Genomic DNA, 26,198 nt, shown 5'->3' with positions numbered 1-26,198 from the left:
CACCACAGAGAGATGATGAGTAGAGGTGGTTTTGCTGGGCAACTGACCTCCAAGTTTTGCCCATAATTATTTATTCATGTGGCTGTACCCTAAGACATTCTAATGCCAAACATACCTTGGGCTGAAAATTGATGCAGCCCATTGGAAAAAATACCCACAGCCAGCTCAGATGAAAAAGCTGGACCTGGTTGCTGCCTGAAAATGGGGCCTCAGGAGGTGCAGGGGGTCACAGCAGTGAGTTAGTTCAGCCCCAGAGCAGCCACTGTCAGAAGCTTTTCTCAGAAATGCAGCTTCAAACTGGTTTTAATGGCAGATATCCAGAAAAGCTGCTCATACAAGTGTAGTCTCTGACCTCTTTATACCCTGCCTGATCTGTTGCATTTCTAAAATACAGTGGAGTAAAACAGGGGTGTTTTTTTGGGTTTTTTTTGGTAAATGTGATTTTTTTGGTTGTTGTCAGTTTTAAACAACATTTTAATTGCTGTGTTCTAACTCTTTTAACAGCCAGTATCGTCCTTGTCTTTTCCTTCTCTAGATGGATTTCTCTTTATGCCAGTAAATATAAACTACTTCTGCTGGTCTAGATTAATTCCTCTTTATACCAATAAGTATAAACTCTTAAAATTTGAGTAACTAATATTATCATGAGTCAATCTATTCTTTTATTAAAAATCATAAGTTTTATTTTTTTTCAAATACCTTTCCTTCTTTAGCGAGCAAAAAAAATCTAACTGTGCAAATGTTTAATAAATTCTGTGAAGTTTTACTCAAATTGATTCTTGTTAGATATAGAGCTGGGTTGTGCAGTATATAGTCCCAGTGTATATCTCACCTGAAATATTTTTTGAGATGAAGCAATCAAGTTGCCCTTGGAGTGTGGTTTCTTTATTGCACATTAATCACATACCTGGTTTGGCCTCTAGTTTGTAGACCAGTTAATGTTTTATGGAGAATTTAGAAAATTAGAAATAGTTCTGCATGTGTGTCATTGACATTTTGCTGCCCTTCTCACACAGGTTACTACTTGGAGTAAGAGGTAACAGAAGTCCCCAAGAACTCATTTGTGTCTCCTAGTTTTAGGCTGTACTGAGAGTTTTGTCTGGGAGGTAATTAATACAGGGATTGAATTTTTCAGGTCTCTGTGATATAGCCTTGGCAATAAATGATGAGGTGCATATTCAGTGAGGCATTCATGGAAGTGTTTTGTATCCTCTAAGCCAGAATTCTTCAGCTGCCTGTAAACAGGTTACCAAACCATCCGTGGGTGGGTGAGCTCAGGCAGAGCCCCAAAGCCCTCGTCCTCTCTCTGTTGTTGTTGTCACTTGTGTGACTTCCATCCTTCCAGTGGGATAAAGTGAGCTCTGTGCAAGAATTTTGTGGTCTGGTCTTAATATCGTGGCAGAGTAAATCTGTCACTGAGGATGGCTCAGGGGATGCCAGCCTGTCACGTGTGGCAGAGCTGGTGACTTGCCCACCACGAGCTATGCAGCTGCATAGCAAACCCATGATGGCCAGGGGACCTGAGCTTAAAATATAAGCAAATAAATTGCTGGCAGTGTATGACCTGTAGGAATTGGAATATTAATAAATTTTCATTTCCTTTGTCCTGAAGTACATTTCTTGTGTTTCAAAACCTTATTTTCTTAAATATATCTTACATCAGGCTGAAGTTAGAATACTGTTTTGTGTTCAGTATGTAATTACTACTACTAATGGACATATTTTAAGAAGCTGACTTGGTGTACCATACATTTAACTTAGAAAATAGCCTCCAGAGCTATGGGGAAGCTTAGTTTTAAACCCATTTAAAGCTTGAGAAATAATGCCAGCATGGCAGTTTTAGAGTAGATCAGTTCACTGAAAGCACAATTTCATGCCCCAGCTCTGCCCAATTTGTATATGTGTGTGTGTATATATATATATATATCTATATGCCACCAGCAAGTGCTGTTATTAAATCACACATTCAGTAGCTATTACTGTGACCTAAGTTTGAACCAGAAAGCTAGAAATGAAACATTATTGGGTTTCCCTTTGAGTTCTTTCCTTTTTTTTTATGAATCTCTTTCATTCTTTGTCAGAGGGTTGGGGTCGAGTAGCTCTATAAGACCCATCTGTCAGCAGAAGCAAAATGATACAGTTTTCTTAATGCAAGATTTTATGCATCCATGTAAAGCCTCTGAATTGAATGACTGTCAGTATTCTCAATCCACAGTCAGTCAGGAACTTTGGAAGTTAAAAGTCAGCAAAAAAGTTAATGAAAGTATTTGACTTGTCAGTGATCAAAGTCCAGAACTGTAAAGAGCATTTATTAGTTGGTGACTGATATGGTGCTTTTCCTTGTTTCTTTCTCTGCTCTCTCCATTAATGTCTTAGATCTTTTCTTCATACCTGTCTTAGCCTAACAAAAGCAGCTGTTATTCTGAATTTCTGGCTATAGAAGCTGATAAGTGAGGTGATTTTCAAACAAATTTTCTGACCTAGCTTCTCCTTAGCAAATAATTACCTTAAAAAGTTTTTACTCTAATGTGACTGTACTCTAAAAGTAGAAGAAAGGATTAAACTTGCTTTCATGGAAGTGAGTGAAAGTCAAGAATAGTCCCACAGAAAATATTTCCTCTCTCTATGGCATGTTGCAGGTAAACAGAGAAGCTGATAGTGATTGCAGAATGCTGCCACATATCAGAAGCTCAGTATTAAAAAGCAGAAATTAAAATGGCAGAAGATGGATATAGCAGTATGCCTTGTTAATATAAAGATTTGCTTTTCAGGTAATAGCCAAATTCTCCAAATTCTCCGTCAGTTTTATTGAAGGAGTTTTTGTGAGCCTACACCAGCAACAGATGCTTTCAAGTAGGGAAGAAAATTGCTGAAATTCATACTTCACAAAACTGCTCTCTCCAGTGCGGTGTGTTATTTTATCTTGTCTCTGATTGCCTTAACATTTACATAAAGCTGAGGAGGAAGCACAAGCATGTGCCTGATCATCATGGCTGGTCCAGGAAAACAAAGCTAAGTGAAACAAATCTCACAGTGCCACTTGCTCATTTGATGGCGTGGCTGGGTGCCCATGTGAGGCTTGTCTGTGGAGGTCTCTGTTCTGTCCTGTCCTTGAATGCAGGGGCAGTCCTGAGAGCTGAACTTGGGTTAAAGACTCCTCTGATTCACTCACATCAGCTGTGCATTAGCCTCTCCTGCTTTTTTTTCCAGGTAGACTTTTATAACTGAAATGGAATTTTTTGCCTGCCTTTGTTTTAAATGGAGAGGCAAGTGGGAAGGACTAATCTAAATTAAATACATTACAGATCTCATATTAATGCCATTTAAGCAGGTCCTTTCTTAATTTACCTTAGTTCTATATAGCCTTTTATATTTTAAAAACATTTTTCATTTCTGTGGGCTGCCAGATGTGCTGCTGATACCTTCTGATCTTAGGTAGTTTGACACTGATTTTCCCAGCGCACGCCAGGGTTCAAGTCTGGCCTGTAACTCATCCAAATGATCTATTCATAACAAAAAGTGCCTTCTGGCAGTTGCACCACAGCTGAATATTGTTAAACTGAATTCATCCTTTCATTTGTTTCTGATTGCTCTATAATGTTTACATATCTTACATATTAGTATGATCTTTTATAAAGCACACGCTGAGGTTAAACCCGCCCAGAGAGAACTTTATTTCCCTTTTTCTCTCTTTCAGAAGGTGTGGAACTCTTTTTTTTTTTTTTTTTTTCTTTTTTTCTCCCCTGTGAAATGAGCAGGAATCTTGGAACTCCTTAGTGCTCATTTCATCCAAAGCAGTGGGGCTGAGCAAGCAGGAATGTGTGTGGTGGGGAGGCAGGGAAAGGTGACATTTCCTTGCACAAAAGGATTGTCCCCCATCCCCAGACAGAGTAACTGTGAGGTGGAGTTGCCTGTCTGGGTGTAATCCTTGTCTGAGCTGGCATCATCACCCATGAGGGCAACAGTCCCTGTGTGAACACGTTCAGCTGAAATATTTATAGATGCAGCTTATGACTCAAAGTCTGAACAGGTTCAGATTCCTCTCGTCTTCTGTCTTCAAATTCCTGCTGCATTAATTGTGCAGAGATCACTCTCACCTCTAGCAGAGGATATCCTGTGTTTCAGTTTCACTCTATATAAAAGATAATAACTGTTACTATGTCTCACAGTGGGAGTGTGTCACAGGAGGAATTTCAGTTCAATGGAAGGCAGAAAGTCTTAGGCTCCCTTTGAATTCGTATTTTAACTTCCAGAGAAGGATGACATCTCTTATTTGCTTTAAAAATAAAAATCAATTGCCCATAAATCTGAAACATATGTTGTTTTTCTACTAAAAAGATTAAGGATTTTCTTAAGCTCATTAAAGGAAAAAAAAAAATAATGACATTGATCCTCCTATATCACCATAAGAATGTCTGAAGGCAATTGAAAGCTGTAAAAGAGACATGGTGTTATTGTAACCAAAATAGCCCTGAGTCTGGAAAATTGTGCTTCTCTTTCCTTCTAGGTTCTGCAGCAAACTTTGCACTGTTTCTCCAACCTTATGCCTCTGTCTAGTCATGTGTTTTAGTGGGATTGAGTGGGATGTATACTCAAACAGAATTAGGACTTTTTATTATGAAAATACAAATGCCAGCTGCTGCGTGGCTTGAAAGATTTAATCACCGTCCAAATATTTCAAGGAGGGGAAATGGAAACCATTTGCTGTTTCTGATGCATATAGCTACAGGAGGATGCTCACCCTGTTGCTTCTCATGGATTGTGTGTCTGTTTTGAGGAGTTTGTTATCCCAAATTTTCTTGCTTTCCATGTGTATCAAAGCCCAGAGTCTGCAAAATGTGAATTAAACTCCTTAAGTGAAAGGGGGAAATGGGAAATCTGATTATGCCCTATCATCAGTAAAGCCAAGCATGACAGCCAGTGTTCTTTATTCCAGTTAAAAGTTCCCACAGCAACAAAACTGATAACCAAGTGCCCTGCTGGCTTTATTCATCAGTGTGGCAATTCCCAACGCCCTCATTTGCTCTGTTCATGTGTTGAAAGTTTGCTGGAATGTGTACAAATGGTACTTTGGTAGTAAGAGGATAGGAAGGTCTCAGTGTAATGTGAGAAGAGCCAGCATGGAAATATCCTGTCCTAAATTCCTGTGAGTGTCCAAAACACTAGGCCAGAAGTACTGGCTGCAGGGAGAATTTGGTCTTTTAATGAATCTAAACATTTTTACAGGAGAATTTGGTAAATTGTGGACTAATGACAGAAAAAAGGTGTGGGTTTGTTTTTTATTTTATAAACTCTATTGCCCTTCTTGATGTTGAGACTTTCCCCTGATTTCACAAAGCATCTTGATGCCTTTAATATCCTTTGGCTGCTTGATTTTTTTTTCTGGTGACACAGCATTTAGATTTTAGTCTTGATCCCTTTGCCATAACCAGATTTTTCCTTCAGCAGACTGCAGAACCCTTCAAAGTTCTCTGCATCACAAATATTTTGAGATAAGCCTTCAAAACTCCAGGCCCCTTCTGCCCTAAATGTACCTTGTCAGCTCCTGGGACACTGTGCTGTGTCCATGGCTGTAGGGTGGGAGTGAGTTGGGATGTTTGGGTTCTCCCATGCTTCCATCACCAGTTCAGAGCAGATACTGACTGGGGACTTCGGCCACATGCTGTGTTCTCAGTAAGGTCAGTGAAGTGGAATTGGTCTAAAAATCAGCTTGTTTTAGGATTTGCTTTTTCTTGTGCTTCATTTTGTTATTGAAATCGTAAAAGAAGGCTTGCCCCATCGAGGTGATGAAAACTCAAAGCTGTATTAATTTGTAGTTTTAAGAGAAAACAAAACAAAACCAAATGTCTTTGCAATGTTTTTGACGTAGCTTCGTCCACTTGGAGTCATAAATGCCTTTGTAAATTCAGTGCAGCTATTCTTGCTCTTTAATGGGTTTAGTCAGCCAAAATCTTGCACAGACACACAAGACACATGTGTACACATACATCTGTAAGGAAAGTAAGTCAGGGCATCAGAGCTGATAAGGGAGATCCAAGCAGGATTCCCAGATTTGTTAGATGCGTTCCTGAGAGAAATCAGCATTTCTTGACACTGTGGTGATGTATTTTGAAAAACAAATTTTTGTTGTTTTGTTTTCCTACTTAACTTCCTGACAAGAATCAGCTGTACTGTAAGTTTATGGCTTGAGCAGACTATTGTTTGTGCAGAAACCTCCCTGCTGCTGTATTTACTAAACATGTGTGATGCACAAATGCCAGTAAACTGCATCTTGCAGCATATTCCCTACTGGCTAGTAAAAACTGCCTTTAATGTTCAGCCTGTTTAAATATAGAGAAAATGTGCATCAAGTTTAACAGGAACAGGCCTGAATTTTTAATTATTCTCAAAACTGTTTTGATGTAAAGTCCAGGCTTTATTGAATTCAACAGCAAACCTTGAGCGTCTTTCAATGGGTCTAGAATTTTGCTATTGAAGAGCAAGGTCTAAATACAAAAAACCCCATTGTCCCATTGACTAAGACCTCTCTTTTTGCTCTTCAGCATTGGAAACATACAGACTGATTTTGTTAGGGAATTAATTCTCTTGTATCCTTCTCTGTTAGTAGTTCCCACCTTCTAGAAAACAACAGTTGCAGATTTAGCCATCATCAGTGGGAAGTGCAGCATAAATCATGGGATGGTGTAGGACTGCACTGCTGTTCTTTTTTCCCAGTGAAATCACAGCTGTGTCTCACTTGAGAGTATATATGTGGTCCTGGAAGAGAAAACATGAATCCTGCTTCCAAGAGAAGCCTGGCAGGGCATGGATGGCCTGTGTCCTCCAGCCCCTACTGCAAGAGTTCCACGTTCAACCAGTGGGGCTGAATTAGTCTTTGGAGCAAGTCCTGGGACTCAAGTCCCACCATCCCAGTTCCTGGTGTGTCTGGGCCTTGCTTGCAGACTGGACAGGGATCTGCTGAACCAGGAGGGAAGTGTAGAAAGTCTGTCTGGTGTATTGAAAGTGAAACCAGTCTGCAAGAGGAAGGAAAATGCCCTCCACCCTTATAAACTGGTAATTTGCATCTTCTGAAGGAGAGAAAGGAAATGAACCAGTGTCTCCCACATCCTGAGTGGTCTAACCACAAAAGCAGGGAGTGCAGGGGCCAGGCTGTCCCTGTGCTGGGGATGTTGGTGTGTGAGTGGTGGAGCTCTGCTCCATGCCTGGGAGACTCTGCTCAGATATCTGCCTTATCTGCCCTCACAGCTAGGAGTGGTTTGTGTAAAGCTGAGCCTAACTAAGGGGCAGAAAGTGGTCTTTACCCAGGTGTGTTTGCTGCTGAAGCCAAGCAGATCCCAGCCTAGGTGTGCAGCCTGCACCTGAGGCACCCCACTCTCCTGGCACTGTTGAGAGGGCACTGGAGCTTGGCCTTCCACTTCCAGCATGGAGCTGATGGCAGATCTCGAGGGACAGCACTGTCCTCTGTCAGCAGGATTCCCTCCTCATTCTGAGCTCTCCTAAAGTACAGGATGGGAAACTCCTGTGCTGATTACAGTGCCTGTGTTTGCTCATGCCAATCAAGCAGAGTACTGTATCCCACTAGTCACTCTAAATAAGTCCTTTTTCTGGAGAAATGAGCCAGTTTCCCTCTCGGTGTAAAATACAGGTCCTGTTCCTGAAATTTCTTACTTTCTGTTTGTCCAGGCCCAGCTGTTCTTCAGTAGGGATGAATGGGTTGTGGGCTGTGTCTTATAATCTAAAAATTATATAAATGGGGGAAAACATTTTCCCATGTTTTTTGGAGTAAATTTCTACCTGTACATCTCCACTTCTTTTGGTAATTCCAGTGGAGAAGCAGGAATTGTCTTGGTATTGGACTCTGATAGCTGCCAAGCTTTAATTGTGAAGTTCCTACTTTGAAAAGCACTTTGATTCACTAGAACTTTCTGTTGCTTTTCCAGGTCAGTGAAACCCCCATTTTTGTGCCTGGTGTTTGGGGACCGTATTTCTCTGCCATGGTACCTGGATTGTGGTTGAATGAGGGAGGCCAGAGTGCTACAGGAAAACTGGTGAGTGTTTGGAGACTGGCAGTTCAGACCTGAAACATCTCCATAAGATCATGGGATGTACCAGGCTGCTGAAAGCAATTAACAATTAGATGAGTGTTATGTTTGTTATGTATTACTAATTTGCATAGAGATAGGGATTATATACAGGGCATGTCTCCCTTTTGTGGTGGTGGTGATGATTATTATAATTATCTTACAGGCAAATTAGTTTCATTCGTTGCTTTAGCAGGAGGCTGACACAGACTTTGAGGTGAAGAAAATGATACATATTTTATTATCTAGATCAGTTGTTTTCATTGATGGGCATAAATGAAAGATATAGGGACAGAACAGTAACATGGTAACATATTATTCCATCATCTCAGTTGTTTCCCCGAATAAAAAGAATCTAACAGTATTAGGTTAATTTAATTTACCAATAAAAATTAAAGCCAAGCAGAGTTCACTAAAAAATGAATTTTTGTATTTACAGGAAGGCAGTCAGAAATAAAACATCAAATTTAAAGAAAAGCTGCATGTACACAACAGTGTTTAGGCTTGAGTCCAAAAGTGTCAGCAAGTCCTTGGTGACTGCTTAACCCTGGGGTTTCTGGATCTCCTTTTGTTAATGCCTTGTGAAGGCTGACCTGGAACAGAGGCTACACAGAGTTAAAGAATAAAGCAGGGATTTATTAAAAGGCCTCAATGGATCCACCTTGGGCAGCACAAGAGCCCAGCCAGGGCTGCACCCAAGATGAACCAAAGTGGTCACAAAATGGATGGCTGGTCATGGGATACATTTTTATAAGTTCTGCTCCGTTTGCATATTGGAGTTAATTGTCCAATTACAGCTTTAGGTTATGAAGTCCCATCCTTCTTGTTTTTCTCTCTTCAGCCCACATTGTTTGTGCTCTTGGCCTGAGATTTGGATCATTTGTCCTTGGTGCCCAGCTGAAGCAGGAATTGTTTTTTCTCCCTGCTCTGTGCAGAGAGCTCACCATGCCCTCATGTGAATCTCAGAGTTACACACTAAAGCAGCACAGAATCTGAAAAATATAAAAGCCAAAACCAGAGCATCAGTGTCACCTTGCCCAACTTGTGGAAACCCTGTCTGCCCTCAGGGCTGAGCTGCAGGGGCCTCTGGAGAGGCTGCAGGAGACAGCCCCAGGCCTGTGGGTGTCCCTGGAATGCCCCAAGTGCAGGTGGGTTTGGTCTGTCACAAACTGCAGCTGTGATCACTCCTGAGTCAGCACCACCCATCTCTTTAAAAGCCTGGAGATGGGAGTGCATGGCCAGGAAATGCACTGGGGCATTGCTGCATTTAAACATTCCATATGGAACAGTCACTGAGTGAAAAGCAGAAATTCTCCTGGATCAGGAAGCCCAGACACACCCAGGCTGAGCTGGGACTGGGGATCCCTTCTGAGCTCTCTCCTTGGCCACACCAACCTGACATTCCTCTGTGTCACAGCTGCAGTGGCACAGTCATTCCTCTCCCTGCAGCCTGGCTTCCCACTCCACCTCCAGCCCATCCTTAGCCTTGTGGCTAAAAACTTTTAAATTAATAATTAGTAATAATTTTTAATAATTGCTTTTGCAGCAGGTGGGATGTGTGTGCTTTACATTTTTCAGGTAAAGATTGGGCTAGGACCATAAAGTGACCCATTTTACAAATAACTGCTACAACCAGACATAAAACTAAATAATGCCCATATAAAATAATAAATATATGCTCATAACACTACCAGTTTTCAAGGAGAACAGCAAATCTTATGTGCTGCTTTGCAAGAACAATTTTGAGAAGGAAGTTTCTGTGTGCTTAATTCTGAACAGGTAAATACACTTATCTAAGTTCCAGACAGGATACAGGCAGTCAGTAGTTTTTCTTGGCTGGCTCACAGTGGTTCCACACTTAAAATGTACAATGAAAATTAAGGCATTTGAAAAAGATGATTTTAAAAATCCTTTCCTTTCTTGGATCAGAGAACAAGGTGTTTCTGAATCATTAAAGAAATTACTGGGAAAAATGAACAGTCTTGTTAGGACCCACAGCAAAATTCAGCTTGAAGTACTGTTGGGAATATTAGGGAAAGTGTCTCATTAAAACACTCTTGGAATATCCCCTGTGGTTTTCTTGAGGTGAACAGAAGACACATAGGGAGCCATGGGAGGAGACACTGCTATGTGCAATATGCAGGGTACATTGCATTTATTATCTCTGTCATTTCAAAGCTCCTGCTTTCTCACACCTAAAGTTTTCTGAAAAAAAAGAAGGATATGTTTAGGAGTTCTTTCCATTGCTTGATCAACATCCCAAGGTGAATTATTTCCATAAAATTTGAAAAGTCTGATCAAACTTCTTAAAAGTAAAGCTGATCCCTTTAAAAATCTCTAATTTTTGGGGATACAGCTGCAAAAAAAAAAAGTTGGATTTTGAAAACTGTTTGTATAGTGCCCAAATGAAGGATTAAGAAGTCCCTTGTTCTGCAAATTCTTGTTTAGTTGTATATTCAATGGGGTTTTACACTATATTTTTAAAATTTATAAGAAGAAATATATTGCACAATGGAGACAGAGGATGGCATGACATCATTGTGAAATGTGAAATAAAAAATAAAAGAAGAGGGTTTCTAGATGCATCCCTCATGTGGCCATGGCTTCAATTAAGGGCAAACTTCGTAACTCCTGTCACAGTTCTGTGTAACAATGTTTTCAGAGCAGACACCTATGTATGATGTTTATTTATAGATTTCTTTCTGAATTTATGAGCTGCCCCTGTGTTCTGCAGAGATTCTGCAGGATTGAAGAATTCAGGCCTGAGCTGTGTTTCTGGTGCATGCACACATTTGACCTCTGTCTTTGATGCTGATCTCAGGGAGAACAGACATGCATTATTTTCTTTGCTGTGTTCACATGTGTGTGCTTCATTATGTGGTTCAGGACTAGACTCATGCTGTTAAGATTAAATACTAATGTGATTTGCTGTCAATAAGTACTGCCAAATATACTCAGTGCTCTTGAGTAGCTGCAGTTTTGCCTCCTTAGCTTTTACTGTCACCTCTGATGGGATATAACCAAGAGGCCACAAAACCTGCTGAATTATTGCCTTAAAAGCCTATATTATTCTACCTGATACTTTGTTTTGTGAGTAATGGTAACCACTCTGGAGTGAAAGGACAAGCTGATTTATAAATTCAGCATAAGACAGAGCTTATATTGATCTTCTTTTATAGCAATAATTGCTTTTTAGGGTATACATTTTGTTTCCTGCAATGAATGCACAAAGCATCTATCAGGATGATAACACACCTTGTGTTTTATCATAACAGGGTGGTAGAGAAAGATGATGTAGGGATTTGGGCCAAGAAGATGCTTCTGATAGAATTCCAATGAGGATATCCATGCAGAATGGGACAGAGTAGAGGACATGCAGGGGGTGTTGGACAGGAAAAAAGTCATTATTTCACCTTACTCTCCTGACTGAAGAACTGCATGCTTAGCATTTGCCCTGGGTTTGGTGCAAGGTTGGTTGTTTTTCTTACTGTTTATATGCCAAATCCTGAATTTCAGTGGGAGTTTTGCCATTGGCTTCTCTAGGACTAGGATTTAACACTTCATGAGTAATTTAGAGGCTCTCTTGTCTTTTTTAAAGCTGTAACACTGCCTTTCCTTTTTCCAGGATTGAATTTTCAAGATGTACTTATCCTCAAAATGTTGCTTTTCTCTTTTTCAGATCGATCACGTGGTGCGAGGCCACGTCGCCTTCCCAGAATTAGAGGCAAAAGCTGAAGCCAGGTCACTGTTTTATTCCTTTTTCACATACCTGCCTTGCTGACTGATGCACACTGTATTCCCAGCAGTGTCCTCATTCTCACTCAGGGGAATGAACAGTCAGATAGTGGGCTGGAAGTATTTACAAAGACTTTCCAGGTGATTGCTCGTAAATGTAAGGTTTAAACTCCCCTCAGATACCTTCAGCATATCTCAGTAACCATGTTAACTTTTTGCTTTTCTATCCAGCCCAAGGTAGTTCTTGATTTTATAGCACCAGCCCTGTTCAGCAGACCTCCATGCCTTGGGCTAACAGTATGTCTTAATTTGTAGGTGAAATAATTGAGCTCCAAGGATGGCATGTAGCTTAATTAGGAATATATTATTCAGTATTTTTGAAACAGTCATCTAAAGGAAGGTGTAGCAGGAGAAACTCCTGTTTGGCAGCACAAATAGAGAAACACAGGATGAATTTTCAGACAAAGCTTTAAATGGAGGGGTGACTTGGAGGTAGCTCCAGGATTCCTTGAACAAGAGGCTCTGTGTGATGGGGAATTTGAGCTTGTTCTGCTTTAGAAGTGGATGAAGACAGTTCAGAGACTTCTGTCAGGCCTGGACTTCCTCAAGCTTTTCTGGCCTGGATTCACTCTGAGATGGTTCATATCACTCCCAGAGAGGACTTAGCTGAACAATTGGGCACGTTTGATGAAAATGTGATTCTCTTAAATGTCTTTTTCCTCTTTAGATTAAAGAAAAAAAAAACCCAGCAAACTTGGCATTTTCCCTTCTCCCTCTGGTCTGAGAGGCAGGGCCAGTCCTGATAGATGGATTAAGCACGTGCTGTTGCAGAGATATTTTCAGTCCTCCCTGGGGAGATAAAGCTCTACCTGGCTTCTCTGGATGACCCTTCCCTGCCTTGCAGGGCCCACTGCCTTACTTGTTTTTTAAGAACTTGACCAGGATTCCCAGAAATGTATTGGACTTCATTCAATATGAAACAGATTCATGCTTCCTAGAATTCTCTTTGTTGTTCTTTGGAAAAGGAAATCAGGAAATAAATGCATCTGTGTATGTTTGGAATAAAGATTGAACTGGGTCTTTTTCAAAATTCTGGCTTCCAGGCCATTTTTCCAGTGCCCCCATTTGAAGCACTAGCATAAGACAAACAGTTTAGTCTGTAATGCCAGGATAAACCATCTTTTTTTTTGTGTGTTGGAAAAGTGCCTGTGGAGTAGCCTACTTGTGTCTGCTGGGTCTGATACTGACCACAAACAGTGCCACAGTGCAAAAACTGAGACTGTGATGTGAACAGGACACTAAACACAGAATATTGGCAGTAGAACTCCATGTTATCCAAGGGTATGGTGTCATAACTTTGGATTTGAGTCTCCTGCAGTTAGCAACATGGTGGAGAATAGCACTGATTGTAAGAGTCGTAATATTTTATAAAAAGAGTGATAATATTTTACTAAGTTTGTTTGCTCAATGGTATTTTTGTAATGCTTTCCAGATATCACTCTCCTATTGAAACATTGGTATTGCTATAGATTTGCTAAACAAGTCTCATATTAATTTTCTCATCTTCTGTCTCCTTGTCCTTCTCACATATTAGTTAAAGAATTTCCTTTGAATGAATGAAAATCAGGAACTTTGAAATTTGAACTTGTTTTTTCCTTATTTTTTTTCCTTTCTATTTTTCCATGATTCCCCAGACTTCAGCCTTATCCTCGGTACAAGTAGCAGCTGCTGTTGGCCAAAACTCTGGATTATGTGTTTATCTACATTAAGTCATATACACAGAATAAAAATAATCCCAGAATCACAGAAGGGTGTGAGCTGGGAGGGACCTTAGAGCCCACCCAGTCCTACCCCTGCCGTGGGCAGGGACACCTTCCACTGTCCCAGGCTGCTCCAAGCCCTGTCCAGCCTGGCTGGGACTCTTCCAGGGATCCTGGGGCAGCCACAGCTTCTCTGGGCACCCTGTGCCAGGGCCTCACCACCTTCACAGGGAACAATTCTTTCCCAATATCCCATCTAACCCTGCCCTCTGGCAGCGTGAAACCATTCCCCCTTGTCCTGTCACTCCTGGCCCTTGTGATTGTCTCTCTTCATCTTTCATGTCGGCTCCCTTCAAACATGGTATCTTGTTTTGGAGGATTATTGGTGATGATAAATGATTTCACTGGAATTCTCAGCACAACAGATCAGAGAATTTGGTTTATTATGTTTAAGGATATTCTCTGTGTGGCTGTAGGAATTTGAGTATCTTCAGCAATTGCAGATAGCCATTGCAAAGTATGGAATCCTCATCTGATGAGGATTCCATACTTTGGTGTGCAATTCCATGTTGCCTTTACTTCCCAAGCTGGATGCAGTGAAGAGTTAAGCACAAGCATGTATCGATAATTAAATAAACAACTTCAGAGGTCACAAATCCATGCCTCTTGCTTGCTTCTCTCACCTCCTTCTGCCTCCCCAAGCCTGTCCTCCCTTTCTCCTGGGGCTGCTAAGAGGCAGGTGTGGAGTGGCAGGTCCCTGCTGAGCAGCTGATCTGGGGAGTTTCCCTGTGCAAACTCTCTTTTGCCCCCACCAGAGCAAATTTCCAGCTGTTTTAGCACCAGTGCAGACATTTGTGGTGGCTTGGGAGGGCGTGAGAGGCTCAGACAATTAGCTCTGACCACTGCTGCTGAAGGCCAGGCTTGTGCTGCCCTCCCAGTCCTATTCCTGGGTTCTTTTTTACCCTACTTTTACTGGAAGTGAAGAGGGTTGAATTACACAGGGATTTTCTGGACAGTTTAAATGTAGCATTTGGTCTATCTGATGGGCACAATCTGTGAGCTCCAAAACTTGGGGTTTTTCAGGGAATTCAGTGAGTTACAGAAATTATTTAGTCATCACTGCTCTGCTAAATCCTGTACAGGTAGATTAGAGTAGGAAATTAAAAGAAATAATATGATCCTTTTTGCTTTAAAGTTTAAATCATTCTGTTTTCTAGAATGACCATTTCTAATCTGATAGAGAAGGAAAGTATCTAACTGGCAGCAAAGTTTGTATGTCCTTTAGCACTTGTTGAAGTGCTGTTTTAGGGCAGAATTCCCTTTCCTATAGCTCTCAGTGCCGTTTCCTCATCTAAGGAGATGTATCCTGAAGAGAAAGCATTGAAGTCACACACACAACATCCACCAGCAATTCTGGCATCTTCCTAGCAGAATATAAGAATCATATTTGGCAGTTCTCTGTGTCTCTAGATGCTTTAGAACCCTTTTTTTTTAAATTTAGAAATAAAATAAATTGGATTTTCTTTTCCTCCCTGAAAGATACCTGCTGGCATCTTTCAGATTAACCTCTGGTTGCTTTCTGAAGTCGTGTCCCAAGTATGAACACAGCTCTGGGCAGCCTTGCATTGATTTCTTATTCTTCCACTTTCAGCACAGTTCCTTTTTCATGGCAACAACTCATGCTCAGCTCTGCAGGTCAGAGGCAGCTGCCACTGATACTTTCACAGAGAACTGAGTAGAAAAAGCTCCAGGAGGTGATGGTGTTATACTGGGTTAAACACAAAGGTGGTAAAACAGGCTCTGGCAGGTGTTCGAGGGATTTTGCTGGTCACTCAGTCCAAATGTAGTGCCTTGAACCCTTATCTATATTTAGGAAAAAAATAAAATGTGAAAAGGTGTGGGGAAAAGTGTAGTTCCAACATTATGTGAATCTTAAGCATATTTGGCTCAACTTCAGCCTCCTTTTGTTCAGTCCTTGTGTTCTGACAGAGCTGCACAAATGGCTAATCCTTGTGAGAACAATCAGCCAGGATGGAGAGGAAAGGAGAGAAAGGCTGGTATGTCTGGTGGTTGAGTGAGGCTTTCCTTTTTTATCCTTCCCAACAGTCAAGCCATGATTGAGACTGGAATTCAAACTACTTTATCCTGAGCAGTACTGCTTGTAGTGGAGTCTTTAGGGATGGAGAAAAGAGGGCCACTTTTACAAGAACAGGAAAGAAATTATGGTGACCTCCAAATTATCATAATTCGGGTCCAGGAAGACACATAAAGCACATTTAAAGGACGTGAATAATGATGTAAATTAGTTATTTTAATGTCTTCCAAGTGTACTTCATTTTGAATGATATCCTCTGATAATGTACACATGGTAAGGTATAATTGAAAAAACATGCAGCTGAATGGTTGAATGCAAAGTATAAATATACAGCTGCTAGTGGGTCAGAAGTCAAACTAGTAAAGCATATGCCAAATTCCCTTAGGGATCTCATTAGTGCATGATTGAATATACATGTAGAGGCTAAATGAATATCACTGTTTGGGTCTGCAGTGGATGAGACAATGACTAATCAATTGTAATTAGGGTTAGATGCTATTATTGACCCACATGTCTAGAATTAAATGCCTCACTTGGGGATTTCCAAGGAGTTGGAAAATATATATGGGTTTGTTTGTGATAGGATGAGTGTTTGAAAAAAAAAAAAGATTCTGAGTGTAATTGCAACATTTTTTAAATGGAATGTCACTAGAGTCATTGCAAGCCAAGGCACTGAAGAATTCACCATTAGTCCAGGAAAAAAGTCTGTTGGATATTGTGGAGCTGGGTGTAGCATCTGAACTTAGATACAATCATATTTAGGCCCATGTTGGGCTCCTCCCTAAAATAGCAGCCACTAACTTTCTCTCCTCCACCCTTAGTGCTGCATTTTAATCATAACACACACTGAAATAATTATGGTTTAAAAAAGGAAAGCTGTACATCCAGCGCTATTGATTAATCAGAGAAATTTTTAAACATTTGCAAAGGAATTTGGTTTTCATTTCTGTCTGGATTCCTCCTTACTCCTCCCTCAGCTGTGGGAGAGGAGCAGCAGCAGCCCCCAAATCTCAAGCAGCTCTTAGGAGTCAGTGGACAAGCTCAAGGTCCCATTATCTCCCCTCATCCCAGGAAATTAAGGAGTTCTGATGTCCTGTTGAGCCCACATGCACAGAGATATCCCTGCAGTGCCATGGCCTTGGCAGGCAGTGGGATTTTGCTGTTCCTTTAGTGGGGTTATTGCATTTGGTGGTGGTACAAATGTTTTATGTTTGAGGAATAACCTCCCCCCTCTTTTTCCAACTTGTTTTTCTTGCAGTGCTCACAGTATATATACATACTTGAACAGTCACCTGGATCTGATTAAGAAATCTTTGCCTGTGGGTTTCCTCACTGTTGATTTACATGTTTGGCCAGATTTCCATGGTAACAGATCTCCCTTAACAGATCTGACACTAAAGGGCATGGTAAGAAACAGCCTGTCTTTGCAAAAAGGTCAATACAGGGTAAAAAAGAAAAAAAATTAAAGGAGTTTGGAAGGAGCTTTTCTTCAATTTTGAGTGCACTCCTCCTTAGCTATTTACACTATCCCAAAGGATTTGGGTTTCTTGCTGCACTGCTGATGTTTCAGTAGAAAACCAGAGATCATTGTGCTTGAGATATCACTACAGCCATATTAATTTTCTAAAAACTTGAGGAATGTTGTGTGTGTGCAGGTACCTTTCCTAGGAATCACATTCACAGCTCTTGCTGCTGTTATCTCACCTGTGAGATAACACATCTTACAATTTGTTGCAATGAATTTCAAGAGAAATTTGGGTGAACCTGTCTGGGAAAGGAATGAAATATTCTGCCCATGGGTGGTTGATTTAAACAGCTTTTCAGCCCAACTTCCAGAGTTTGGGCATTCCTCTTCCCTGCATTTACAATGGTAGATCAGCTCACTCACAAGCCAGGACTGTGCAGAACTGTAACAGAAGGGTGTCATAAGAGTATAATTTGGTGATATCAAAATACCTGGTGATTAATGCAAAAGTCTCCTTCAAAATGGCAAATTGTCCTTCAAGTGAACCTCTCCAGATGCTCAACAGCACCAAAATCTGCTGTAATTAAGGCTGAGATAGGAAAGGCATAAGCACTGCTGCATGTTTTAAGCCACCAATGAGGGAAATGTTAAAAAAAAAAGGCCTATATATTTTTGGGTCCTAATAATACCTCCATTATTTTATGAAAGAATTACATGCTGCAGCAAAATCAGAATTTCCTTGGTATGATGGCTGTATGCAAATACTGGTAATAGCAACCCATTTTTTCTGTCACAATTCTGTCTGCATTCAGGTCTTGACTGATATTAATCCAGAGTAACTACAGTGCAGTATTGATTTATGTCAGAGTAAAGGAGGTTAAGATATAGTATTTAATTATTAATTGTGTTTCAGTGTTAGGGTGCTTGGGAGGGAGGGGGAGAAATGCTTTTAAAAAGTTATTTTTATGTAATAGCATTTTCATATTATTACATTAAATACATTCACGAGCAATATCTGAGTCATAACATAAAACTGTCAGAGTTAATCTATCTCTAATCCCATACAATATGTTGTTTGTTCTTCATTTCTTCACAAGGGCAAGGATAATTTATGTGGCTCTTCCCCAGATCAGGAATAACATGTTTAACATAACATTATGTGTACAGCTCACAGGAGTAAGGCTTGGAATTAGCACTTAAAACTTGTTACAACAAGAAGCCATAGAGAATAATAGAGTTTTACTTTGGCTGGATTTTTACATCTTCCTTTTGATCTCTGCACAGGTTGTTGGACTAACATTGTCTCGAGGTCTGGATGAACTTGCCCTTATCTACCTGGCCACGATCCAAGCCATTGCTGTAAGACATTTTTAGTGCATAAAAGAAGAAATGAATTGTTCTGATCATTCGCTTCTGCTAACCAGATTTCTAATAATACATTAATTCACTTAATGGGCTTCTTAAAGGAGCAAGATACTGTTCACCCACATTAGTGACCACTCCCAACTGGAGGATAATCAGCAGGCTGTGGGGGAAGATGTTCCCCTAAAAATCCTGTCTTTATGGCAATTCTGTACGTGGAGCTTTTGCCTCTGGTGCAGATGTGAGGGAGGAGGCTGACAGCACAAGGAGCAGTGTTAACATCCCAGCTGTCCTGAGGGGAGGCTGAGAGAGGGGGAGAAAAGCACTGGCAATTCTACAAAGGGCTCTGTGCTGCCCTGAAAAGCCTCAGCTTCAGATTGTTCCCAAATCCGTGGATTTGCCCTCCCTGCCCGCTGGGTGAGGCAGAGTTCTGTGCCAGGGCTGTGGCTCAGACCCAGCAGGGCACATCTTCCCCCTGTGTCCCTGCCCCAGGGGGAGCAGTCCCAGCCTGTGGCCGTGGCTGGGCAGGCAGGCAGGGAGGCTGGGAAACATCCCTGGTGTTTGCCAGCACCAGGCATGGGGAATTTATCGGAATTCTTTTTGTTCTGCCCTGATTTTCCCTTAAACCCAGGATTTCCAGTTCACGAGAAGTTCTGTTTTGAGGTGAAACCCTGGCTCACAGAAGTGGTTTGGAAAGCCTGGCTCAGGGTGTTTCCAGAGGGACATGCTGTCCCCAGCCCTCTGGTCACTGAAATCCACATTCCTTTAACGTCCTTTCTGTCCTTTTTTTTTTTATAAATTGTTGAACTTGAGGTGTTTTTGCAAAACATGACCAGCCTGATGAATTGGGGAGTTTTCCTGACAAAACTCCATTCAGTTGGAAAACTTCCAAACTCCTGTCCTGGTTAAACAACAACTTTTCTAGGCTGGGTCAGCCATCTGGGATGGAGAGGGTGGGCGGCTGCTGTAAATTTATTGGGAATTGTTCATCTCATGTGTTAACCCTCCCTCCTCAGCAAATAAGGAGAATTTAACCCCAGCCTGGGATTTATTGTTGTGAGTTTGGAGCCTTTTGCAGATGAATGTAGCTGGGTTATACCTGATGCTTCAGTATAATCCCACCATTGAAAGAAGAAAGTGGAGGAGAGGTTCAACAATGCCAGGGACTGCTCCTGCCCCTGAAAGGAACTTCCCAGTCTGGAACAGGTGCCCCGTGATTATCTCGTGCTAACGAAGTGGAAACCTTCTCTGCTGGAAATCCTGGGAAAGTCACCTATTATCTCATTATATGATACAGCTCAAACTTGATTGTAAAACACAAATACTGTCTTGAGCAGTAAACTCAGCAGCTGCATATCTTTTGGAGAGCTGATTGAGGTGATTTAATATAAAAAGGACATATTGTAGTTTTCTTTTCACTACAAGTTAAGGGAAATTATTTTTTTCACCAAAGCATTATTGAAACAGTAACTAAAAAGTAGACAGAGAACATTGGTTTTGACTATATATTTACTCATTGCTAATGGGATACCTAGGAAATTAAATGTTCACTCCCAATTTTAGCTTCACTTTTATTGAAGGAAACAGTTGTAGTAATCCTGTACCATTAGCTGTCTTCAATGGGTGCAAGATAAACTTTAAACCTATGTAAAAATCTTGTACAAAGTGTAGGCCTGCCCACAGAATGTTAATCTCTAGTTTTCTTTTCAGCAGGAGATGCTTTTTCCTTTTTATATAAAATTTGCATTTGAAGCCCCTCAATTTGCATTTTCTCCAACCCAGGATTAAATTAGTTCCCCCCCCCCACCCACAGTGAAATAAGTCTGGCTTTAATTTGAATTGCTGTGTGAATACAATTTTCCAGGCAGGTAAACACAAAATAATTTTCACAGCATGTTCTTTCTCAGGGTCTTTGACATGTGTATGTTGTGAGAGAAGTTGTTAATAAATTTGAATTTCAGAAGCAGTGAAAGAGAATCTCCTTTTAAGTATTCACTGCAAAATGCAATGCAACAGTTGGCCAGATGAGAACATGATGAGAGATGTAATTGTGGCTGTCCAGCCCGTTCTGAGCAGTTGATTTTTCCATAATTAAAATCGTGGCTGTGCAATTTGGAGATCAGCCCTCTGTGTCAATAGGGAAGCGATGGATTTAGTCAGCTGGGACTGGGGCTGCTCAGGTTCCTCTGAGCTGCCTGTCTAAAAGTCAAAATACATTTGAAGGCCTGTCCAGAATAGTGCTGGGCATTCACTGTGAACATCTCCAGCCTGGTGGAGCCCTGCAAGTTCCATTTTCAGTAGCTTTTATTTGAAGAGGGGTTTGTTGCAGCTGCAGCACTCTTAATAAACTGCAGCATGGTCTAAAGAAAACTTAAACAACTGTTTAGGAAAACTCTGACCAGATTGTGTTTTGTGGGGAATCTGCCTACCAAGAGTCAGCCTGGGCAACATTTTGCCTTGAATTTGGCATTTTGTCAAATATGAGCTTCAAACATAACTTCCAAGGTATTATAAAGAACTGGGAATTATTTTTGGTTAAATAGTTTGTCAAAGAAATGGAAAATATTCTTGCAAGAGGGAAAGAGGGAGAAGGTTGACTTCAGTGAGGAGGGTAGCAAAGCAAACAAAAAGAAAAAAGATTTTTTTTTTTCCAATGGCCAAGCATTTGCTTCTGCCATTCTGATCTGAGTTTCTCAGAATGGAGATGGTAAATTAGAAGTTTAAAATATGCTTGCATTTGAGATGTTTCAATTAATCCAGCCATGAAGTAGAACATTTTATTTTGCATAGGGCAAAGGCCAAGAGAAATAGTTAAACCAATACAAAATTCTTCAGGTTTTTCTTTTTGCTGAAAAGACAGAAAACAGTTTTTTATTTGCTGTTCTCTTTTTGTTCTGTTTTCCTATTTGGCTTCAGTATTGAAACCTCTTTACTGAGCTGGATTTTCAGATGCTGTTGCACAAAGTAAAGAGGAGCTTCTGGTGGGGATGCCTTTGCCATGCAGGTGTACTTCTGTACGGGCTGCTCTCCTGTGCTCATCTGGTTCTGTTTTTCCTCCCCTTTTTGAAGTTAGGAACAAGACATATTTTGGAGGCGATGCAGGCTGCAGGACATGAGATCACCACGCTGTTCCTGTGTGGTGGGCTGAGCAAGAACCCTCTCTTTGTGCAGATGCACGCTGACATTACTGGTGAGCTTGGGGAAGTGCATGGGAAAGAGTGGAAATACTTTTTTTTTTTTCAGGTGTCTAAGTACAGAGTGGAAATACTTTTTTTTTTTTTTTTTTAGGTGTCTAAGTACGTTGTCTTTGGAGAAATAAAGACTTTGTGTATAGATGTATTTTGCTGCATGGCCAAAAAAATGTGCAATGAAATGTTCCTTCTATTGGCTTAATCCTATTTGACTTGTGACACTTCCTGCTCATGCTGGCCATTGCATCCATCCTACAGAACAATTCTTTCCTGAATTGCTTCCATGACTGTGTCACTTATGTGGTTTAGGGGACAGCATCTGGATCCTTGCTCCTGCAAGGTGTTGCACTTGGTTTTGTGGAATTCCTGGTGGGTGGAAGGCCCTGGGTGTGTGTTTCACTACAGGAGAAGCTCTCAGGTCTCCTTGGTGTTTTGGTCTCCCTTCAGCCTGTGTGTGTTGGACGTCTCTGCACACCTGCGAGTCAATTGAATATACTTCAAAAAATGTGGAAAAAATAACAAAATTTAGTGTAAAGGGCTTCAGAGGAACATTGAGTGATGTGTGGTTTGGGTTTATTTCAAATTAAGATCAGTTAAGCTGTCATAAATGAAGTTTAAGGCTCAAATTTGGGGCGTTTGGTCTGGAGATCTGACATCAAACATCAAACCACACTTTATAACCCTGATGAACAAGCAAAATACATAATGCCTGTGGACCTTAAAATTCACTAAATATATCGTAGTCAAAGTGATGCTTTGTGAAAAATGATGTTAAGTCCATGCCTTTCCTTCAAAAACTCACATACTTTAGATGAATTTCAGCTATATGTAGAGTTGGGCGCTGGGTGGTAATGTGTAAAAGAAAAGATCTGTGAAAAGGTATTCTGATTAAAATGTAATCACAAGTTCTTTGACTGTAACTAATGGCCAAGTACAATTCAGTACAAAAAGGCCTTTTTGCAGTCTGGAGTTCTCCCCCATTTGTAAAATCAATGACTGACAAGGGATGTCAGAGTTCATCTGACTGAAATGCTCTTGGTTATGTTGAACTCATTAGAGCCTATCAGATAAAATAACTAACATTCCAGGATCAATCCCCCATTCTTTCCTGAAAAGAAAAAAATCTGAATATATTATTGTTAGCACAAATGCCCATGACTCAGCCATGCAGACATCCAATAGATAATTCCACAGGCCACTTAAAAAGTATCTTGATCTTTTTGTTTGCCTGGTAAGAATTCCTATTCATTCTGACCATGCGGGAAATGGGCAGTAAATTTTAGAGCACGCTGAAAATTGCTCACTGACGCCTGGCAAAGAGCCACGGAGCTCTGAGCTTGAGATCTGCTGTTCCAAGCTGACCCAAGTCCTGAGCTGTGCTTCAGCTGAGCTGCAGGAATGCTCAGGTGGCAGGGCAAGCTTTGCATCAAGTAACTGAAAGCCTGGTGCGAGGTGAATTTGCTTTTTTATATTAATTTTATTTCTCATTTTGCAAAGTGTGTGTCTTGCCTTTTTCCTCTATGGAAGTTGTTCGTGGCTGATTTTAGGACTTCACCCAAATTTCAGCTCCTTCTAATCTTACAGCTGGCTCTCAGGAGCAGCATTTTTTGGGATATAATATGGTGGAGACTGTTCTGAGCAGGAATCCCTGCTCCCACCCCTGTGTTTGCATCATCATTCACTGAATTACATTATCTCAGTACTGCAAATGCAGACACTTGCCAAATACTGCAGGAATATTAAATTTTTCAGCTTAGTGAGGATAAGCATCTGAAGTGCAGCTAGAAAAGTATTTAGATTTATGCTCTTGGTTAGATTTTTCAGGGGAATTAAGAAAGCAGGCTAGTGTTTGTTTGGTTTTTTTAGCCTTTTCCTGCTTTTCTTTACACTAGTGAAACAGGTCTGAGAAAACTCTCCATAAACCAAGGGAAAGTATGTTCTCAATAGTACCCATGGGTGATGAAACACTAATATTTAATTTTACTTTAGAATATATATTGTTTGCTTGTTTTTCCAGTGTTTTAATTTTGTTTTCCAGTATCTTGCAAAAATTAGAAGACAAGATTTCTCTTATTATTTCATACATAGCTTGAGAAAATTTACTACTCATATTTTCATGTCTTCCAGCAAAACCAGGCTGGCTTTGTTGGCTGTATGTTCAAAACCAAACACAAACAGTCTTTTTTTGTTTGTTGCAAAAGAGACAAAAAGGAGACCGCCTTGTTTTCCCCTCCAGGTCAACTTTTAATAGGCACGTGGGTTTGGAGGGTGTGGGTAACAGGTTTATACCAAACCCTTTGAATGAGATAAATAGCCAGTGTCAAAGATCTGGGGGGTTGGTTTTTTTGTGTGCTTTATGTTCTGCATTAATATTTTGCTAAAATGATTTTATTGAAATGCTGCACTTTTCTTGGAGCCTGGAACCACAGAGCAGAGAGATTTACATTAACCTACAGCAGGATGTAGCTCTGAATGGGGTTTTGAATAATGGTTTTCAAGCCCTTTTTGATTCCTTTTTTGTTTGTCTTTTTGCTTTTAATTATTTGGGGAGCTGCTGGTGCTGCTGTGTTCCCTAACAGAGGCCTGGCTCTTCCCTCTGCAGGCAAACCTGTTGTGCTGTCCAAAGAAGTGGAGTCTGTTTTGGTGGGTGCTGCTATTCTTGGAGCTTGTGCTTCTGGGGATTTTGCATCTATCCAGGTATGCAGCACCTGATTTTATGTCATTTTTTGTTCGGTTTTAATGTGTCTTACACCTTGATTCTGGCACCATGCACACACCTAAATGTAAGTGGAAAAGTTTGTCCCTTCTGCACAGCCAGACAAGATCCAGCAGTGCTTTCTCTCCACCCTCTGTTTAACTCCAGATATTATTTAGGTGTGTTGAGGATTCATTTGCCTTTGGACATGTGTGGGGACATGCATAGAAGCTGCTGTGTGTGAAGTTAGCCCATGTAATTTTACAGACAAAACAGGGAATTTGGCAAGGCTCTGATCCTGCAGGAAGGTCACACTTTCATCTCAGTTACATTTCTCCTACTTTCCTTCCTTCATATTGAGGAATGTTAAACATAAGAAGCAACATAGCATTATTTATGCAGTAAAAAATAACACATCTTAGCTCTTGTCTTGCCCCCAGTGATGCAGAGTTAATACTGAGGATGGAACTGCATGTTCATTCATGTTATTTCAGTCCATTAACAGCTGAAAAAGTAGCAGTGAGGCTTTTATTTTTAGTGGATCAGTCAAAGCATGGCTTAGCTGCATTTATACAAACAACAGTGGCATCAGAAACCCAAAGAAGGGGCTGACTGTCCCAAATCGTTCCTGCTTTCCCACCTGGCAATCCCATAAGCCGTGTTCTCTCCTCGTGCTGCACAAGGACACTGAGCAGCAAAATGCAGTTGGACAAAGTGATTTATCAGGATGGTCCGTAATACATTTGTTGCATTTTGCTTTATAACATCAGGGACAGATATTTGTAGATGAAATTTTGCACCAAAAGCTTATCTGGAGATATTTTGTGAATAGGGAGGTCAGCTCCTTGACCTGGTTAAATTGGTGCAGTTCCACTGGAATCAATAAACAGCTCAGCATAAGCTGAGGAGCTGGGCTGTGCTTGGCACTTCTCCAAGTGGGAATATTCTACAGTGCTGTGTAGGTTAGCACAAAGAGCAGTTTCCTTTCATAAGAATGTTTCCATTAAAATGAGTCCCATTGCAGCAAATACACAGTGCAACATAGATATCTGTGTGTAATAATTCTAGTGCTTGTAAAGAGGCCTTATTTTGATAAATGTAATTTCAGTAGCAACTTTTGGTGACAGGACTTCATATTTAATTCTTACTCTTCTGTTAATCTTCTGCCTTCAAACACATATTTCATTTCAAGTCTAGGATGTTTTCCACTACTGTGCAATAACTGAATATCTCACAGTAGTGGAAAACAAAACTGATTTTATTGAGTCTGTTTTTATCAGCACTGGAAAAATCTAATGCTGTGAAGTTTTCTGTTTTGTGTTTTATATAATTTTTGTGTATCCACGTACCTTTAGTTTTTTAACCCTAACCCTTATATATGAAAATATTTCAGAAAAAATCCAGTAATGTCAGAACAGATATTAATATGTTTAAAAGCATTTAGCTACATGGGATCACAAAGGAGAAATTGAATACATTTATTTTAGGGTCAGGGAAGTGCATATGTATATCTACCACTGCAGTTCAATAACCTCTCTGACATTTATTTTTGTAACGTCTTCCAGAACAACCCTTTCTTAGAGGTGCTGCTGCAAACATTCAGCATCTTTGTAGATTTTGCAAATACAGGTTATTACTTCTCCTCTAATAGATGGTTTGTGCTTAATTACTGTGCTTTCCAAAGCTCTTTGTTTGCTCAGTGTAATAGTAAAGGAGAGAGCTGTGGTTTTTTTACAATAACCTCTCTCCTTACGTCTATGGTTTTTTGAAGGGGATTTTTACTGTATTTTTCCCAGTCACTGGTCACATTTCTC

At 40.6% G+C, this 26,198-nt stretch overlaps 1 protein-coding gene across 6 annotated transcripts in view; it reads left to right on the top strand.

The window, feature by feature from the left end:
- FGGY (FGGY carbohydrate kinase domain containing) overlaps window positions 1-26,198 on the top strand; it is a 127,957-nt gene that overhangs the window by 76,974 nt on the left and 24,785 nt on the right. For 5 of the 6 annotated variants that reach the window (XM_041421739.1, XM_041421735.1, XM_041421737.1 and 2 more), the window contains 6 exons: window positions 7,941-8,048; window positions 11,761-11,822; window positions 16,930-17,077; window positions 18,421-18,495; window positions 21,568-21,688; window positions 24,292-24,386. In XM_041421739.1, the coding sequence (XP_041277673.1) occupies window positions 7,941-8,048; window positions 11,761-11,822; window positions 16,930-17,077; window positions 18,421-18,495; window positions 21,568-21,688; window positions 24,292-24,386 (609 nt within the window). Of the gene's footprint in view, window positions 1-7,940; window positions 8,049-11,760; window positions 11,823-16,929; window positions 17,078-18,420; window positions 18,496-21,567; window positions 21,689-24,291; window positions 24,387-26,198 lie in introns of those variants that run through there. The other variant, XM_041421741.1, reaches the window with a different exon arrangement.

Source organism: Onychostruthus taczanowskii, unplaced genomic scaffold, assembly GCF_017590055.1.
Source record: "Onychostruthus taczanowskii isolate IOZ18803 unplaced genomic scaffold, ASM1759005v1 scaffold7, whole genome shotgun sequence".
In the NCBI taxonomy this organism is placed as follows: Eukaryota; Metazoa; Chordata; class Aves; order Passeriformes; family Passeridae; genus Onychostruthus; species Onychostruthus taczanowskii.
This window is presented reverse-complemented; position numbering and strand designations above follow the sequence as displayed.